The sequence below is a fragment of the Nomia melanderi genome, chromosome 9 (genome assembly GCF_051020985.1).
Source record: "Nomia melanderi isolate GNS246 chromosome 9, iyNomMela1, whole genome shotgun sequence".
Lineage (NCBI taxonomy): Eukaryota > Metazoa > Arthropoda > Insecta > Hymenoptera > Halictidae > Nomia > Nomia melanderi.
The window spans coordinates 14583486-14601952 of record NC_135007.1 but is presented as its reverse complement, the minus strand read 5'-3'; the positions used below and the strand labels follow the sequence as shown (position 1 = coordinate 14601952).

Genomic DNA, 18467 nt, shown 5'->3' with positions numbered 1-18467 from the left:
CCAGGTTTCCTGAAGCTTGCGATGAAATATCTGTTCGACTTGTTAAGCAAAAAATATCGTTTTATTTGAAATACGTAAATTTGTCGTTATAAAGCGAAACATTAGCGTAAATGCTAAAATTAATGCTAGTTGTCGAAATATTCGTACAGTTTAATCATTCTCAACCTTACATCACAAATGATATTCTTACCAATCATAATGCTTATTCTCGTTATTACATTATCTGTACAGTAAACGTTTCGCAAACGTTACACGTTCCTTATATGTATACTATTTGTACAATAAAAGTTCTCTATCGTGTAAAATGAGCGTGTATTTGTTGCATATTCTGCATCTCATGAAAAAATCGGAGAATCATCATTCCCGTGTCTATATTAAACTCGCCGTCACACGCTCGTTATTGTTTTTTATATGTACCGTGATATAGCTCCGCGTCGAATTATTGTTCATGACAGCGGAGTATAGATCAACTTAAATCTTAATAACATGTAGGTCTATAAAGAAGTCCACTTTCTTTTAAAGTATTCATATAACAGAAACATGACACACGTATGCTCTGTTTCACAACGTAAACGTAACGTATCACATTCTGTAAATCTTAAGCACGATTTAAATCTTTATAAAATTATATTTTTGCCAGACACACAAAAGAAGTACACAAGTGTGAACAAGCTCTACATTTTCTTTATGTCGATTAAAATTTTATGCAGATCGCACGTCTCGTTTGTTTTTTTTTTCTCAATTGTTTGCACGCTTGACTTACATTCTCCTGTATCTCGTGTTCTACTTAAAACAATGTTGGCGAATGAAAGTGATACCTCGCGACAGGACAATTGAAGTCTTAAAAAGCTTAATCGTAAAACAATCTTGCACAACTTAGTACAGTTTAGTTCATGACAAATCAAACAGCACGTTCGTATAAACTTTTAAAAGAACATGACGATATTCCATTCGGAGGTTGTTTTGTATAAATAGGACGAAAACCATAAAAATCTATAATTATCCGATTACTCAATGTTTACTATCCGCACGTTATCTGCAAAGTATGCGTGACATTCGCTACCTTCAAACAGTTGACTAGACGTATACCTAATATAAATAGGTAATCCAGATATCACTTTCCATAGGTATTATATGTTCAACGATTATGTGGAACGGATGCGAGATGACTATACATAAAACTAACACAAGTATGCATGTAATTGAAATGACAAAAAGGAGTTTCACGGTTACTTTAAATACATCACTTTCCATGTAAAAGTACGAAATACATCTTACAAGAAAAAAAAAGAAAATAAGTTTACCATCATTGCTCTTGCATACTTTGCAAAGGAATGTGAAGATAGTAAACAAATAAGAGATGATAGAAATCTTTGATGTTATGTTTATACAGTATAAACTCACCATTTTACAGTAATCTTGTTTTATTAAATACCTTCAAATGTTTCAACTAAATAAAGGACCCTGGAAGATCTTTGCTGTTTTTAATTTTAACATTCTTCCTCAGTTTTACGCCACAATATATCAACGATATAAACGTGCAAAATTTCGTAAGGCCTGGTTCACGGGTTTCGCCGAGTCCGCCCTGCAAGAGAAAACGAACCCGTATAAGTATTATTGATCTCATAACGAAACAACGTTACAAATTAAACTTTCGTATACCTTGTAACCGTACTATGAAATTCAAATAATTGTTCGGGTTGAGCTGTAGGTGAACCACCTGCGTTTTGCGATGGCATCGTTTTGATGGCTTCTTCTAAACAATTCGACAGCAACTGAACAACAAACATTATCCTCGTTGTAGACGAGTGACTGTACCTTTTATTTTAATTAATGATTAGTCTCGCATCACTTACTTCTCTATTACATAATGACAATTCAACGAAAACATCTGCTACGTCCGACAACATGTAAGAGGATAATGAGAATACTGATGCATGGAGTAGTCTCATGACTAAAGTTTGTCCCTTTTCTCTTAATATGCGTTGCACCAGTTCTCGTCGCATCGAGTAATCACTTCGGTTCTTCGAGAAAAATAGTAAATGAAAAAATCAATATTTATACAATAATTTGAAGAGCGTATAATGTTTCTCTTTAAATTACCTCATGGTTACGACCGCAGTGTAAAAGGTCGTAAAAAAATTTCATTACTGAAACATTCGCATCCCTATGATCTAAACTGCAAGCCATTAAGGCACAGTCGATTATACTTCCTATTATAGCCGAGTGTAAGAAAGGTATTGGAGCTCTTTGTAAGAACCTGTTGGAAAAAGGTGATTTTATTTGTCAACTGAAATCCAAAGGAATTTTTATAAGCTGTATGCAATAAAAAGAACGTACCTGGCACATAGTCTAAAAAGGTCGTCCACCGTATCTGGATGATTCTTTAATCCATCCTGTTGTTGGAGAAGATTAAACGTAGGCCCAATAAATGCTTCCAGCATTGCTAATAGACCAGAAACGCATTCTGGATCCATTGCATATTCGTCAACTAATATTGAACCAAGATATAAAAAACAGCTGTGTTGATGCGCTGAATATAATTGCACGATCTAAAAGTTTGTGACACATTGAATAAAACTGGATAAACTCTTACTTTTCAAGAAACACGGACCTGTTTGACAAGTGGTTCAAGAAGATGAGCGGAATGTTTTCCTACGCAACGGACAGCGAATCTTAAACAACGACAACACCTTTCCATCACTTTCGCGTCTTGTTGATATGTTGTACACACATTCGAGAGTATTGGCCACATCTGTTATTTATAAAAGCAGAAGCATGAGTGACGCTTATTTTTGAACAGCATAAAATTTAACATATTATGGCGTTTCCAAGACCTACTTCGGTAACAGCACTCTGACAAGGATGAGGTTCGTTAGGGTCATCAATTCGAGGGTCAGTATGTCTAAATATAGCAGCTAATCTATCTAGCCATATCAAAGGATCAGTCTTTGTTCCTATTTCAATTGGAATTCTACGTTCCATGATTTCACACAATGGTCTAGCTTGGAACCAACATAGTTCTTTCATTGCTTGTGTAATTTCATCGCGCGGTAAGCTAGACATAATTATTGCTACTCCTATTGCAAAATAAAAACATATCACACAATATTCTTTGAGAATATCTTTTGGGATAAAGATCAACTTACCCTTGAGTAAACCGATAGCTGCGTCATTGCTAATAGCAAAACCGTCAAGAGAACGTGCGATCTGCAACAATCCTGGGAAATGTGAGGCCATGTGCAAACGACAGGCTGTACATATACTTAATAATGCTCCACAGGCTGCGCTTCCTAAACCTTTTTGACTTAGGCAGGTCAGTAGAAAATTTAAAACAGGTTCTAAAATGGGAATTTTCAGTGAAAGATGATTATAAAGGAAACTGTTGAAATAACGATTACAATCTCATCAAGTTTTACCTAAGGACTGTGGGTGACTATCTATCCATTCGCAGAGTTCTCCTAATAAAAGAATACTTGTATGACGTACAGCGATGTGTGTGTTTTCAGGTAAATTTAAGATAGCTTCTACTACTTTTGGAACTACATCATTCTCTTTTCTGAAAATAAATGTCAGAGTCAATGTCAACCTTGTGACACAACTAAAAAAAAAACTTACGGCAAAATATTTTTCGCAACTGCTTGCATTACAAACAGCGCAGCTTCAGTCGAATCCCATGTAGGTACGTGATTAGGTTGTCCCTGTGGACTTGGACCGCCCGTTAAGGAAGAAAACATTTGTCGAAAACAATGACTACTTCCAACAACAAATACGACATCTTTTATCAGTTCTGAAACACGATTTCTAAAATCGGCGAATTCTTCACCCCCGGCACCCTCCTCCACTAGACCCAGCTATTGAAAAAAAATGATGTATTTAATATCAAAACTGAAATAGAATTAGTACGCTTAAACATTGGTTACTGACATGATCTGGTTCCATTTGACAGTGCCTACAGAGAGCTCCGATTAATCTCTCAATGTGAGGTCGAAATACGGCATTAAGGTCATCGCTATTTCTTTGATAAAGAATTTCAGATAAACGATACCACAGATTAAAAGTTATTTGCGCCACCTGATATAAATAAAATTTGTAAAAAATTGAAAGCAACGCATTTGACGTAGAAAGAAATAAATACCTCATAGTCATGATGACCGACACACACTAAAACGAGGTCTAGAATTTTAATTGCATAATGTTGCTTTCCTCCAGCACAACCATTTATCATGGTTTCCAAAAACGTTTCGGCCAATTCCGTAAAAATTCGACAATAATTTATCGACCTAAATAAATTTTCATGATTAGCAACAGCACGTTCAAGTTTATTTTGCAAAACTATAATCGCTAAATAAATATAATAAAAATGATTTACTTGTCCATATCTTCATATGCAACAGATAAATGATAAGGTTGTTCCAAAGCTATTACACTAGTAAAAAGCCATAATTGTAACTGTTGTAATTGTAAACTTGTTTCACTATTATTATCACGATTACTATTACTGTCTTCTTCTAAAACTTGCAAAATTACACACATGCAATCTGCAGCTGCTTCATGTATAGGAGACATGGTCATATGGTTTCCAAGTATCTAAAAGTCAAGTAGTCCATTAGATTTCAAATTTTAGAAAATTTACAATTACTCGAACAACTTACTTGAAGAGTATATACAATAACATCACTTGTAGGTGCAAGGGGTATAGCGTGTACTGCAATCCAACTTGTAAAACATCTTAGAATTGTACAACGAATATGACAACTTTCTCCACCATTCTTTAGACACATTTTCTGAGAATGAAAAGTTTAATTAAGAATTAAGGAGTGATAATACATAATTACTCAAATTGTTTCAGTGTACTTACAAAAAATTCAGTTACTGTGTCAGCACTTGCATTGAGCTCTTGTAATATATGTTGTCTGCGATTGGCTCCTAGTCTACACAAGCAAATTTTAATTTAGACACTGATTTAACACATCTAAAACTTTTTGTTACAATGTTCTATTTTTAGTTGAAAATTTATTATACCTAAGAGATCTTGAATTTACTTCTTCTGGTAATACTGTCATTACTTCTAGCAATGACCATAAGTTATTAGTCGATCCTCCAAATCTATTTATTAAATCTACAACTGGTTTTTGCCATGAGGACATTTGCAATGCAAGATCAGCCAGAGCCAAACATAACTGTAATTACAATTATAATTATAGGAAAAAAACAGAAATATTACAATATAAAATATTAATATGTAATATATGAACCTGTGTGACAATAGCCAAATTAGTGTTTTCATTAGTTTGTGATATGTGATTCAATAAAGAATCTCTTAAAGCAATATGGGCTTCTGCAGGTAGCTCTTGAAAACACAATTGTATCTTAGTACGCATTGTCTGTGCAGCAAAATAACAAGATTGTACATCTCGTTTTTGCTGTAACATTTCATTTGCTATTTTCCATGCAAAAACCTAAAATGATACATAAGTACAGCAACTGTTAGTTTATCATTCTTCCCACTTATGCCCATACATACAAATAATGAGTACTATTACATGAAAATTATAATGAATGGATATCAATATACGGATGTAAGGTTAGAAACCATTTCACCTCTTCTTATTTTATAATTGTTTTTTTACACGGTTGTTAGTACAGGTTTAACAACGATCACATTGTCGACACGGTAGCAAGGCAGAATATTTGCAAAACTTTTCAGTTCAGAAAATAAGTAACTGAAGGCAATGAAACACCGCTAACAAGTAGCTTACCGATTTTTGTAATTCGTCCAGCCATTGAGATGTTTTCCCTGTCCCCGAAGGATCCGAATAATTATATAAAGAATACACTGCCTGGTAGACAGTTTCCAGGTCAGGTGGTAACTCCATTCTTCAACAAATAATCGTTTTCCCTGTAATCTCCATACAGTTGACTCTCACTGACAACAGATCGGTCGCGTTTATTAGACCTATATCCAACCTATAAGATCAACTGGTACAGTCACGAAACAGTTCTCATTCGCGCTGTCAGCGCATATGCTGTTTTATCGACTAACAGCAAACGGTTTCTATTCCTAAAATTCTAATTGCTTGAATAAAAAAAAACATTTACTTACAGAAACTTGTTTCTTTTCTGTTCTTCAATATAATACAATATTAATCACTGATCAGTGGTAAAAGGGAAATAATTCATACAGCACAATTACTTTATCATTGGTAAGTTATCAGTGGGAACTGAACTTTATAAGACCATTAATATCCAACGTCTTATTTTGCTAATACAGTCACTTTTCACTTTTTGTAATCATTACTTACAAATACTATAAGAAATGACAACGAAACTGCATCAAAATGAGTAAGCAGCTGTCGATGGATTAAAACGGAAGGAAAATTTTCTTTTGAGGTAAACAAATTTTAGTCGTAACGTAATAAAAGATACTAGGAGACTAGAATAATAAAAAAAGTGAATCTTTAAACATTATACATTTGAACTGTTTTTCACTTGATGCTTGAGATTCGTGAATTTTTAAACGATTTCCTGTTTAAACATTCCGGAATTTCAAACAACCCGCCGTTCATATGTTATCCACAGAGTGCCTCACGAAAGAATACGTGTACCTTCTATAGTTGAAGAATTGCGATATTTCCGTACACCATGCTACCATGAGTTCTACATGATCTGTGTGAGCGATGCGTCGAAAGTTTATGACGTTTGACAGTTGGACAATAAATGCAAGAAATAACATCTGAAAAATACAATGAATGATTATAAAATTCCGATAATCGAGCCTACTATCGATTACACGAAGGTGCAGATATTCGTCTTCAGCTTTCTCTAATCGGTTTGCATACTGCTACCCAGAAAAATGATTTACATCTCTCATTCTCGATTTCATTCTTGCTTATCTTAGGTTCCAGCAATTAACCAGAAAAGGACAATATCGTTTATTAATCACTTTATTGTGCATACTGTTACATTCCTGAATAAATTTGTACTATCCTGCGAGGAAAGATTATTTGAATTTGAAAATAAGTTGCAGAGAATTGAAGCCTCTTTAGCAATTTTAGAATCTTGGGTACGTAGGAGTTGATAAATAAAATTGCCAAATATATTTCATGGTGCTTCCAATTTTTGGAAAATGTAAGTAATCTATGTATTTTTTATAGTTATCATCTGTTCCTGATCTGGAACAGAGTAATCAAGAAAACACGCAAGGTCCTGTAGGAAGTACTACAGAGGAAAAGCAGAGTACATCAAAAATAGATGAACCTGATGCTACTACTCAAGAGGAGCCTAAAAATATTCAGACTGAGGAACAACCTGTAAATAAAGATCCCCGTTATGAAAAGTATTTTAAAATGTTACATTTTGGTGTATCGAAAGGAGCAGTTAAATTACAGATGCAACATGAGGGATTGGACTCGTCTATATTGGAGTAAGTTCCAATTAATTTGTTTTAGAAAATAAATAATCAAAACCACAGCTTATAGTTGTATCCGATAATATTATTTACAATGCATTAAGTATAGATGTTGAAGTGTAATGAAGATCATTGATAAATAGAATTATTTTGCTTAAGTAGAAAATGATAAATTATAATTTTAATGCCTTTGGATCGATGTTTAAATCATTTTTAACATTGTAATATGGTCCAGTGTGTTCAAACGATGCTTATTTTTTTATCTTAACAGTGATTCCCAGCATATAGTTTCTAAGCCGAAGTCTACAGATAATGGTGAGAATGAAGGAGATTAAATGATTAGTTGTATTCAGGTGTTAAGGATAAAAAATATTTTTGCATTATAAGACAATTAATAAAATAAACTATACAAATTCCAAAAGATTTATTTCATTTCTTATTAAATACATACAGAAAGTTAATGTATATAACTTCACCCTAGAACTGGATCATTTGTCCCTAAAACAAATAATAATTATTACGTTAGTTACTGTTTATTCCTTTAATAATTTCAGTTGTAAACATTTATGTAAGATGCTTACCTTTCTCTTCTTATCTCCTCCTAATTCGAAGTGCTTGCATCTCTTAAGGGGAATCTGTTTCCTATATTTGCATTCTGTACATTCCATTCTCAAGACAATTTTCTTTGTAGTTTTCGCCTATAAGAAATACATGAAGTTGCTTATGAAAACTGATGAATTCATCTTTAAACTGTCAGTAACAAATATTAATCCTAAGAAACCGCAAAATGAATGTTTCATAAAGCATACCTTCTTTCTGAAGATAGGTTTTGTTTGACCACCAAAACCTTGCTGTTTACGGTCATAACGTCTTCTACCTTGAGATGCATGCCTTTCTTTGCTTTTTTTATATTGTGTCACTTTATGAGGCTTGTGTACTTTGCACTTTTTGCAGAAAGTACGCCTTTGCTTCGGTACGTTAACCTGAAAGCACAAAATTATACAAATTATACTAACGTGTAAACTTTATTACTGTATTAAACATTGCATTGAACCTATACGGTATACAGAAAATTTATATCTTCATTGTTTCATTCAATTTATCTGCATCGAACCTCTTTTCACACTCTCTCATTGCACAAATTATAATATTTTATGCAGCTTTCTGTCAGTTATTAAGGTTATGTTTCCACTCGTATACATTCACTGGTGGCCGACAAAATCGTAAAATATTGCATTCACTTTTCAGAAAATAATTTGTTCGCTTGAAATTTAAACATTCTAAATAACGTCGTTCAAGGATCGATGTCCTAATTCTAGATGAAATACGTGTATTTTGAATCGCACATCTACCTACCATCTTGGATGTTTAGAAAGAAAAGGAAACGTACTTTAACCGGAAAGTGGTATGTATACGTACAGTGCGCATGCGCTTGTAGTCATACGTTGCACAGAATTTAGAAATTTAATATTTTTTTTTTTACACTTAGGCGTATATGTTAACACGGTCATTAATCTAATACTATTCAGTAAAATTCAATTTGTACAATATTCCTATAAAAGTGAATACAATCTTTTCGAGTTCCTTGAAACACAAAATTTCGATTGCATATACGCCATTAACAGCCGGCGTCAAAATCGGTTTAATATATAAGACGTCCAATCAATAACAGCAATTGTGTTACAATGATTTTCTTTTTCTTATTTTTCATAAACAATTTGCAAATAGCATATCGTCTTAGCAATAAAACGTAGTTAATATCCGCTCAAAGTAACAATAAACTGCGGAAAACAAGGCACAAGTACAATAAAGACGAAACGTATACTATATACGTGACTACGTTACATATTTTATTCCGTTTTTATCTATGGAACTTGGAAACTTAACCTATACGATTTTTTTTCAGATATCCACGTCCCCCTGATTACAATAATTCCTTATTCGAATTGAACCGTAGAAAATATTCATACATATTTCGCAACGTTGAAAATGCTTCATCGAAGGTCTCTCTGAAAAAGCAAAACCACGATAAACATCACATTTTTCGACGACAGGTACGCGTCTTCGTCGTTCGAAAATCCTGGCTCCTTTTTCCTGTACGATTCCCGCCGCGATGGCAGCAATATGTTGCCACGATACATCCGATTCAATTTCCGAATTTCATCGATATCGAAGCGATCCCGTTGTTTTCTAGAAAACGTCGACGATACACGCGGTGTCGATCGATTTCCCGCGATGAGGAAGATTCGAAAAGAATATAAATGAATTGTAGCGAAGCAGCTTATTTGAATCGAGTAACTTAGCCTCGAACCAGACGTCGAACCTCGGCCACGAACTCTCGAACCCCTCGTCCTCCGCAGGATTTAATTTTATTTATACGTCAGGTGGACGGATTACGCGGGAAACGTACGCAGTAAATAATAAAAGATTACGCGGCGTTATAACGTTTCCAATTAGGTGCAGTGATACGTCCCGAAAGGGCATTACGGTTTCAACCAATCAGGCATTTATCGAGTTTCAAACCCGCGCCATCTTCATTTTTGAACAAAGCCAGGTTGGATGTGCTAGGAGCGAGCCGAGACCGGGTAGTAGTCAGCTTTGCGCTATTCGCGCCACAGTCGTCAGTACACGATACTCTCCACTCCTGACTGGTTCGACTCTGTCTCACCCTCCTCTCCCCTCTCTCTCTTTCTCTGTTTCTCCCCCCTCTGCCCCTTGGGTTTTCGCCTGACGACGCTGCTCTCTCGGGCATTTCGCCGGAAACCGACGCCGCGCGAGGACACGGAGTCTCGTTACGTGTTACACACGCCACCGCTCTATATCTTTTTCCACCGTTTTGTAAGCGGACACGCAGGCATCTTGCCCAACACACACCTTCCACCATGAGTACTAAGGAAAACAACGAGGTCGTTATCGAGAAGGTGTCCGAGAACGACAAGGCTTCCGGGGACGCGAAGTGCGAGATCAAAGGAATCAAGAGGCCGGCCGAGGTGAGTAGTGTCTTGTTTTTTTTCTCTCTCTCTCTCTCTCTCTCTCTCTCTCTCTCTCTCTCTCTATCTCTCCCTCTATCTCTCTCCCTATCTCTCTCCCTTTTGCCATCCGATTTCACGTTATATCATTCCCATTATCGGTCCCGGTGATATTAGTACGTAAGGCAATATTACCAATCGCATTAAAGCACGTACGACTTACACACGCCGGCTTTACTACACCATGCTTCCGCGCCACGCTGCTCGGTCACGGCATCGTCTATGATTTCACGGAATCGTCGCGATCATAATACAACGCCAGTAGTTATTTCTGGGTATCCGAATCGGCGGTGTCCCCGCCGTCGAATTTTCCCGCTCAAACGGTTCCGCGCGTGGATATATTCCTCCCATCGGACAGAACGGGCAAAACATTATTAAAATTTCGTGGACGGTACGTATCGTGTACACTCGGGGAACAAACTGGTGGGCGGCGGGCAGTCGAGTGGCCGTTTCGACCGACTGACGGCGCGGAAGAAGATAGAGGATGCCGGCCGGCATTTTCCCTCTGGGTTCTACACCGTTCCCTCGTATCCCTCGTATCTCGAACGCTTTTCCGTCCCCCGGTTTTCCCGCCCGCCCCTCAAAACACACGGCAGCCGCGCGTGTGGAACGCGGGGCGATCGTGTTTTTCCGATACACACACAAGAGGATCGGGAAAGGGACGCCATCGTATTTCGCGTGGCTGCCACGAGCACGATGAATCGTTCGGTTGATCACCCCTGTCGTTACAATGCCGTCTATAATTACCGATCTGGATTTCACGTTACCGTCTAATATCGGAACGAACGACACTTCGTGCGCGTCCGCGCCTCGATCGACGGGGGGAATATGTTTATGAAATTTAGGGCGGGATCTTCGGTTATACCCAGCGCCATGTGCTTCGTTCCCCGCACACCTTTTCGCGTTATTACGCGTCCTCGGACTCGTGCCCCGCCGCCGCGAACGCGATCCGTCGTCTGTGCATCGTTCGACGGGAACGATTCCGCGTTGTCCCGGTGTTGTGCCTACAAGATGGACGCCATTTTTCATCTAGAATATCAGTGTTGTAGCTAGGAAAAGCGAGCATCCCGCGCATTTTTCCGACCGCCGTCGCTGCCGCCACCACCGCCGTCGTGGGTTTCCATTATGGCGCCCGAAACCAAGCCCGCGTTCATTGTGCTATCTCGCTCGCGCTCGTTCCATCTTCGGCTCCCTCCCTTTATCGTCTTCTCTCCCTTTCCTCTATCTCTCTTTCTCCCTCCATCTCTCTCTCGCTCTCCCGCGCGCTCTACTCACACCACACACACACACACACACGCACACAATACATACACATTTACTCCGACACACTTTATGTGTCGTAATTGATCGATAATTCGTTATAAGAGGGTTAATCGTGTCTGACGGACGATCGATAGACTACCACATATCTCTTTCGGGTCGACGTGTTGCTCTGAAATTGTTTACCGATCTGCGTGCATAAACACCGCGTTGAAGGCTTCCTTCCTCGCTTTGCTCCCCCCTCTATCTGTCTCTCTCTCTCTCTATCTATCTATCTATCCATCTATCTATCTCTATCTTTCTTCCTCTATCTCCTCTCTCTTTCTCTCTCTCTTGCTCTCAGTCTCCCCTCCCCTCCTGTCCTCGAGTCTACCGGTGTTCAACTCCGTGTCTCTCTCTTTCCCTCGAAAACCCCACGCGCGCAGCCAGCGGCAACGCCATGTATTATATACCCATGTCTCTCCTGCCTCCCCATTCTTTCGCAGTATGCCGCGCGGTGTTACGAACCTTCGAGAAAACATCGACACGATTTTTCATCTTAAATCGGACCGCCGTCCGTTCCACGTATCCTGATAGCAGCGCGGCGTCTTTATTTTTAGTCGATAATGCGCGCCGTACGACACACCAGCCTCTATTATGGGGAGCCGCGAGGTGAAACTTGTTACCGAAAATGCCGGTAATCGTGGTGTTGTCCCCCACGCTCTTCTGTCGGTCACGTATCATATACAGTTCATGGCGAGAGAGGCGTCTTCGGGTAGCGGGAATAATACGTCACGTGGAAATCCACGAGTACAGCTGCTTTCGGTGATCCGAGGCGTTGTATATCCAGTATTTTATGATTATTATTGTTATTACGATTATCATTGTACTTATCAGTATGTACGGTGGTTCGTTTATTTTCTCGGTCGGAAGTATCGAAAGGGTACCCATAACGACGCCGCTTCCCTCCGCGTCGTTAGTGTTCCGAGTTAATTGATTTTTACTGGATCCACCGACGTGCAATCCGTTCGCGGGGCACGGTGATCGACGATGTATCATCATTGCGCTCCGATTACGTAGCACGTATAGCGAATTTGATGAATATTATCTAGCGCTCCGCGGAGAGAGAGAGACCACGCTATGACGCAAGCGCGCGTATCGTGTTAAGAGGAACGTGGAAGGAAAGGAAAAGGCGGGAATTACGAATGCCGATTAAACTCGAAGCTTCTCGTTGAATCGCGTTCCCTCGCGCGCCGTTTACAGGAGTAACTATGCTGATTATAAAGTTACACAACGTGACGTAACGAATCCGTAATAACTCGGGGATGACCGTTGTTTCGCTCGATACTCGGTTAATTGTTCGGTATTTGTTGATTAATCTATTACCTTCAATATACTTAACCTCTCTTCGAGCGGGAAATCTAACGACGTATATTAAACGCGATCGTTGATTAATCTGTTTATAAGAGATTTAAATTATCATCATCATGTATTTATTCATGCTTGTTCTGAACATTGTTTTTTTTTTAATTATTGAACAGGTGATATTCCACCGGTAAACGGTTGCTTTAGTAATTCCAATATGGTTAAATTGACGCGTGTTTCCGAAGAATTATATAACGTTTGATCACGGTGTACTCAGACGCTCGAGAGAATCGAGCTGAAATGTATGTACGATAGGTTATGAACGATTGGGTTATCTACAAAGACCTCGTGATTAGTAACAAGTCGATAGGTAATCGTGTCTCTGGGATAACAGACGGAATATCGTCGTTTCATGACCACTGTACACTAGCCTGGCACGTCACTGTCACTTGCCGTACGGTGTGTAAACGCCATGATAGCGTATAGAAGCGGCGGCAGTGGCCCCAACGGATTCTATAGTTTGAAGAAAGCGCGTCAAGTTTCAGAGAGACCGTCCCGCGTCATAACGCTCTGTCGGGCACATAATGGCTTCATGAATTACAAGCCGCTTTTTTTCTCTTCTCTCCTCCATTGATTTGTAATGCAAACGCACCGCGACCGATGCGCACCTCATTCACGTTTCATTGTAATTACTCTCAAACATTGTTATTCCAAACAGTATCTTACAGTTTTGTCTTTCTTCTTTCTCCTTCTTCTCATTCTTCTTCTTCTTTTTATTTATTGAATCGATTAACTCGATATTCATACGGTCCTGCCTCGAGTTTATGAAACGAGATACTAGGTTTCGTTTGATAAGGACGCTCGATAATACGAGAAACGGTTACCTTGAGGCAACACGGACTCGTTACGACTCTAACGCACGATTAGAGGGTGTTAGAGTCGGTTTACTCGAATAATCATCAGTTTTTACATTCTTCTCAACAATCCGTAGTTTTCCAGGCTCGTTTTTCCTTTTTCCCTTTGAGTAAACTTTTATAACGGCTTTGGTTTTGTATACGATACCCGGGCACGCTGTTTCGTGCTTCTCTCGCCCCTCCTCCCCCTCCCCCGTCCTCCACACTTTCCCCTCTGTCGTGAGCTATACGCAGCACGAACACATCCCTTCTACAAACATGTGTCGTAGTCGTGTCTGCCAATCCCTACGCTTCTCCCACCATCTAGTCTCTTAGTCGATTCCTCCCTTTGATTGGACGATGCAGTTCTCCGAGTTTTCTATGCCCTCTTTCCTCGTACTGGCGATACACACGGTTCGTGTGTATACACCATTACCGGCCAACCACCACCCTGATCACGGGTAACGCTGTATGAACACGAGTTTAAGGTGTACACCGGCATTTCGAGAGAGATTCGTACGGGGCCGTCGTCGTCGTCGTCGTCGTCGTGTGTCTCTCCCGTACACTTTTCGAAACGGTCTGCTCGTGTTTCCGTTTATCACAGCCGCGATTCGATACCGAGACCTCCTCCTTGGGTACCTCTCCGAGAGACACGGCCAGATAAGATTGAATGTTCCAACGGTCTAAGCGTTCGGTTTCAGAATAAATAAAGAATTAAGCTCATAAATTCTGCTCTCCCTTCTTCCCGTTCACGGTAAAATATTTTTCGCTTTGTTGGAACGACACCAGCGTAAAATGCTAAGGCGACGTAATTTTAGGCACTTTTAACTGCGAATCGCCTAGGATTAAACGAAGCCTTCTCTGGTACACGAAAATACTTAAAACTGTATTATCGCTGGTTAGAACGCCGAGGGATATTAATAAATTGCAGTTCGATAAAAATATATTTCGGGAAGAGATTTGCTAAGGTTATATCTATCTGGTAATTTTTATTATTTTACTGGTTATTTGAAATTTTATTTCTTTGGGTTTTTTGTTTCTGTTTTATTGTAGTTTTAATTGTAGTTTTTTAGGAGAGTGTTTGGTGTATTGTAGTATAATTCCCTGGTAGCTTCTTGTGTTTTCCTGTTCCGCCATATTTGAACGGAAGGTCCCCCTACTTTTCTTTTCGTGTCCTTACGTTTCTTGGCGGGAAGGGAATCCTCTTCATCCGCTCCCTCCCCTCTATTCTCGGTCATTGCCGAAGGGTCCCCTGTTCGTGAGGTCTCTCCCACTTGTTTCCACGGGCGACGTTTAACCTCCAAATATGTAGAATGTTTGAACGGAAATGGTTAATTCCTGATATGCTAATAATCTCTCGTTGAAAGTTCGAGGCACAGCGGGAATGTAACGCCGATGCTTTTGCCGTTTACAGGAGAAGAACGACGACACGAAGAAACAGAAGAAGGAGGAGAACGGCGACGGAGAAGTAGAAGAAGAGGAGATTGAAGAAGAGGTCGAGGAAGAGGAAGAAGTCGACGGTGACGGCGAGGAAGATGACGAAGACGACGACATGCCGGAGGGCGAGGAAGATTTAGAAGAGGGCGAAGGTGAGGGGGATTAATAATAATTGTCGCGTCTCTAAGATTCGAAGAATCTGTGTTACCGATCGTGGTTAGAATCTAGGCTCGCGTGCCACGCGAATCGATAATCCTTTGCGCGTCTATTAAGTAAACATGTATCGCTAGAATGAATGTTGTGTTTATCCTTTGTAGACGAAGAAGAGGATGATGCAGAAGGTGAAGTAGAAGGAGAAGTAGAAGACGAGGAGGAAGACGCATAATGAAAACAGGGAAGGAAGTATGTAAGTAAGAAGGGAGGTAGGCACATGGTGTCGTCGTCGATCTTCGGCAGTCTTCTCAGCAAACACTTACTCTCATATTGAGTGGTTGGTAGCAATGTTGAATATATCCATCGTGCCCGAAACCCGTATTGCTGGAACCTCCCAACCGTACGAAAGAAAAATTACCACCTCACCGGAGTTGTGGTGGGCTGACACGCATTAGAGGCAGCCGCAAATTCTGTTGTCTTGGCTCTTCGCAATTCTGGTCGTCTAGCCATCACCAAATGCTGTTAGGTAGTTTGGAACGGGAACCATTGATTCGTCATTACGGAGTTTAAAAATGAAACGCGTCGATTCCGTTTTAAATATCACGTTCAAAGTACTCCAGGGGACGCGCGTAGCCGCCGCCCGTGCACGCCTCCTCTCGGTACCAAATCGTACACACACAGACAGGGTTCCGATATGACGAATCCATTGTTTCGTCCAAACCACCTGCTAACTGGTATTTGCCGTCATCTGGCTTCTCTTCGCGGGACAGTTTTATAACGGAAACTTATTTAAGATATAAAAAGCTCTATTGTATTTAAATAGTGTAAAATGAACATTTGTGGGTGATGATTTTTTTACATTTGAAATCAAATTTACGTTTGTAGTTCGACGAATGTCTCTCACCTTGTGCGCGTGATTGATTTTCCTTTATCTCGACCTATACGTGTATTTGTAATGATATTGCAGGAGCGCGAGCGATTGAACAAAGTGGACAGAAAAGAAAGAAAGAAATAAATAAAACTATAAATGGAGCGGCGCCATGAAATTATTGAAAAATAAGAAAATCAACAATGCCGGATCGACATCTATATCGATGTATATTAACGGAAGAAAAGAATTTTAAAAAAAAAACAGTCTCGAACATTCTATCTCGTGCTCCTGTTTGATCTAAAAACAGGAATTAAGGTTAATGCAACGCTCGCGCCAGGTAGTGTGGATGAGTAATGTGTGACTTTAACATTGCATAATAATTATACATAGCATGTATAAAGTTATGAAATAAGAAACATTTTATTATTAACGATAACATTATGTAACGTAATGTAATGTGGAGAGGTTGTTACACTTTAGGCTTGGAGCATAGAGTAGGGAGAGCACATTTTTATTTGATATATACTCTTGCGTGGAGAATACTTTTCATTTTTTTCGAGGAAGTACACTACTGATGTTTCCGATTTGATTATATGAGTTCATATATATTACAAGATTTTGCCGTGCGGTGCAAAGCATTTATAAAAATGAAAGGAAAAAAAGAGAATAAAATTTATTTATGAGAATGCCAAGTAAGCCGAACATTCTCTCCCTATTCGATTGCTCTCGTTCGAACGTAATTCAGTTGTATTTTACGTACCGTGGTTTTATTTTGACTTTATTGTCATGGACTGCTCATAGCAATGATTCGTTGACTGTCTCTTAGAACAAGTGCGACAGTATTCATTATTACAAAACTTCCTCTCATCCCATTGTGAAGTCTTTTTTTCGTTTCAAATGAATTAATTCCCGTGATTGTTCGCTGGTTACCAATAACGATCGAAAGATGCTTCTCTTTGTATGCAAAAAGTCGGTGGATCGTTGCAGATTGAATGTCCATGCACACACCACTTATTTCGGGAGACTGGTAGACAAGGAAGGGTGATGAGACATTGCGGTTACGATACCATTGTACCATAGCTGCATAATAAATAAAGGTAACGATAATTTGAATGCGAGACGATGTCCCACGTTTTAATGTACAAATATTTTCGAATGAGATAGTTAAATAAAACGCAGTTAGATCAGAGAAAATGATTCGTTCTCGTGTGAGTAGTAATGGGTTTAAACCATCTGGAGACAAATTTACAGTAATGGCAGTATTAAAGATAAAGAAAACTGCTATTCGTGGACTGAATCCTGCTACATTGAATCCAAGGAGATGGGATGGACCGTGTAACGACGACGTGTAACGAACAAATTTTTATTCGATGTATTTACAAAATGAATATGCGACGAGAAAGATTATTCAGCGTGTATACCGTGAAAGAAAATAAGAGGAGAGATATCATGCTTGAAGCGTAATTAACAATCGATCATTGTACTAGTTTTACCGGCCATACCATCTCCAGAACTCTGTTACTCGACGGTTTTATACACAATCCGCTGCTGTATTTACACGTGTTCACTTCAAGATAGTACCTTGACGATCATCAATGTTGACAAAGAACTATCTTAAAGTACAGGTGCCTGAGCAAAAATAAGTACTTTAGCGTTCATAGTATACAATACATACACTATAAGCATAGGTTCATTTAATTTTATTAATACAATACCAAGCCCCGTTTGCAACATTGTCCGAAAATGGAATAAAATGGACTCGCGTCGTGTAGCTCGAGCTTCAGGAATATCTTCTTCTAACGCTCTAACTTCGCTCGACTGCTAGACGTGACTTTTAAGAAAATTATTTACTGGTGCTAACGGGTCTTAATCAATCAATCAGGCAGATCGCCCCCTCAGATACCGTTACATCCCTACGTTTGTTAGGTAAGCATTAAAAAAAGAAAAGAACAAAAACAGGAGTTTAAGGATCTTAAGGAAAATCTGGTAATGAAACGTGTCACGATTTAAACGTAAAACGAAATCTTAGGCTAAGAATTTGGTTTGTGTGTTCATAAGTCTTGTTCAAA

General features: G+C 39.1%; 4 protein-coding genes across 6 annotated transcripts; 2 read left to right on the top strand and 2 right to left on the bottom strand.

The window, feature by feature from the left end:
- Positions 1 to 94: 94 nt before the first annotated feature.
- Positions 95 to 6123, bottom strand: Tnpo-SR (transportin 3). 2 transcript variants are annotated; one of them, XM_031973430.2, is made up of 19 exons: positions 6107 to 6122; positions 5763 to 5970; positions 5259 to 5462; positions 5026 to 5183; positions 4862 to 4934; positions 4656 to 4787; positions 4373 to 4590; positions 4139 to 4283; positions 3928 to 4074; positions 3619 to 3854; positions 3420 to 3559; positions 3150 to 3341; positions 2842 to 3080; positions 2615 to 2755; positions 2341 to 2552; positions 2104 to 2260; positions 1857 to 2024; positions 1663 to 1775; positions 98 to 1585 (listed from the first exon to the last, which is right to left on the bottom strand). In XM_031973430.2, exons 2-19 carry the CDS (start codon positions 5877 to 5879, stop codon positions 1525 to 1527), a joined length of 2853 nt encoding a protein of 950 aa, XP_031829290.1. In that variant the 5' UTR covers positions 5880 to 5970; positions 6107 to 6122; the 3' UTR covers positions 98 to 1524. The 2 variants fall into 2 exon arrangements, with proteins under 2 accessions (XP_031829291.1, XP_031829290.1); XM_031973431.2 differs by lacking the exon at positions 5259 to 5462 and having other exon boundaries at positions 95 to 1585; positions 6107 to 6123.
- Positions 6124 to 6594: 471 nt separating this feature from the next.
- CCDC53 (Coiled-coil domain containing 53) lies at positions 6595 to 7834 on the top strand. Its single transcript, XM_031973432.2, has 4 exons — positions 6595 to 6799; positions 6902 to 7066; positions 7158 to 7426; positions 7683 to 7834. Exons 1-4 carry the CDS (start codon positions 6749 to 6751, stop codon positions 7744 to 7746), a joined length of 549 nt encoding a protein of 182 aa, XP_031829292.1. The 5' UTR covers positions 6595 to 6748; the 3' UTR covers positions 7747 to 7834.
- Positions 7819 to 8866, bottom strand: RpL36A (ribosomal protein L36A). Its single transcript, XM_031973435.2, has 4 exons — positions 8768 to 8866; positions 8221 to 8394; positions 7993 to 8109; positions 7819 to 7909 (listed from the first exon to the last, which is right to left on the bottom strand). Exons 1-4 carry the CDS (start codon positions 8768 to 8770, stop codon positions 7889 to 7891), a joined length of 315 nt encoding a protein of 104 aa, XP_031829295.1. The 5' UTR covers positions 8771 to 8866; the 3' UTR covers positions 7819 to 7888.
- Positions 8867 to 9986: 1120 nt separating this feature from the next.
- On the top strand, positions 9987 to 17592 carry LOC116425545 (uncharacterized). 2 transcript variants are annotated; one of them, XM_076371169.1, is made up of 4 exons: positions 9987 to 10401; positions 15352 to 15526; positions 15692 to 15780; positions 16495 to 17592. In XM_076371169.1, exons 1-3 carry the CDS (start codon positions 10294 to 10296, stop codon positions 15757 to 15759), a joined length of 351 nt encoding a protein of 116 aa, XP_076227284.1. In that variant the 5' UTR covers positions 9987 to 10293; the 3' UTR covers positions 15760 to 15780; positions 16495 to 17592. The 2 variants fall into 2 exon arrangements, with proteins under 2 accessions (XP_076227284.1, XP_031829293.1); XM_031973433.2 differs by having other exon boundaries at positions 9988 to 10401; positions 15692 to 17592.
- Positions 17593 to 18467: the final 875 nt, after the last annotated feature.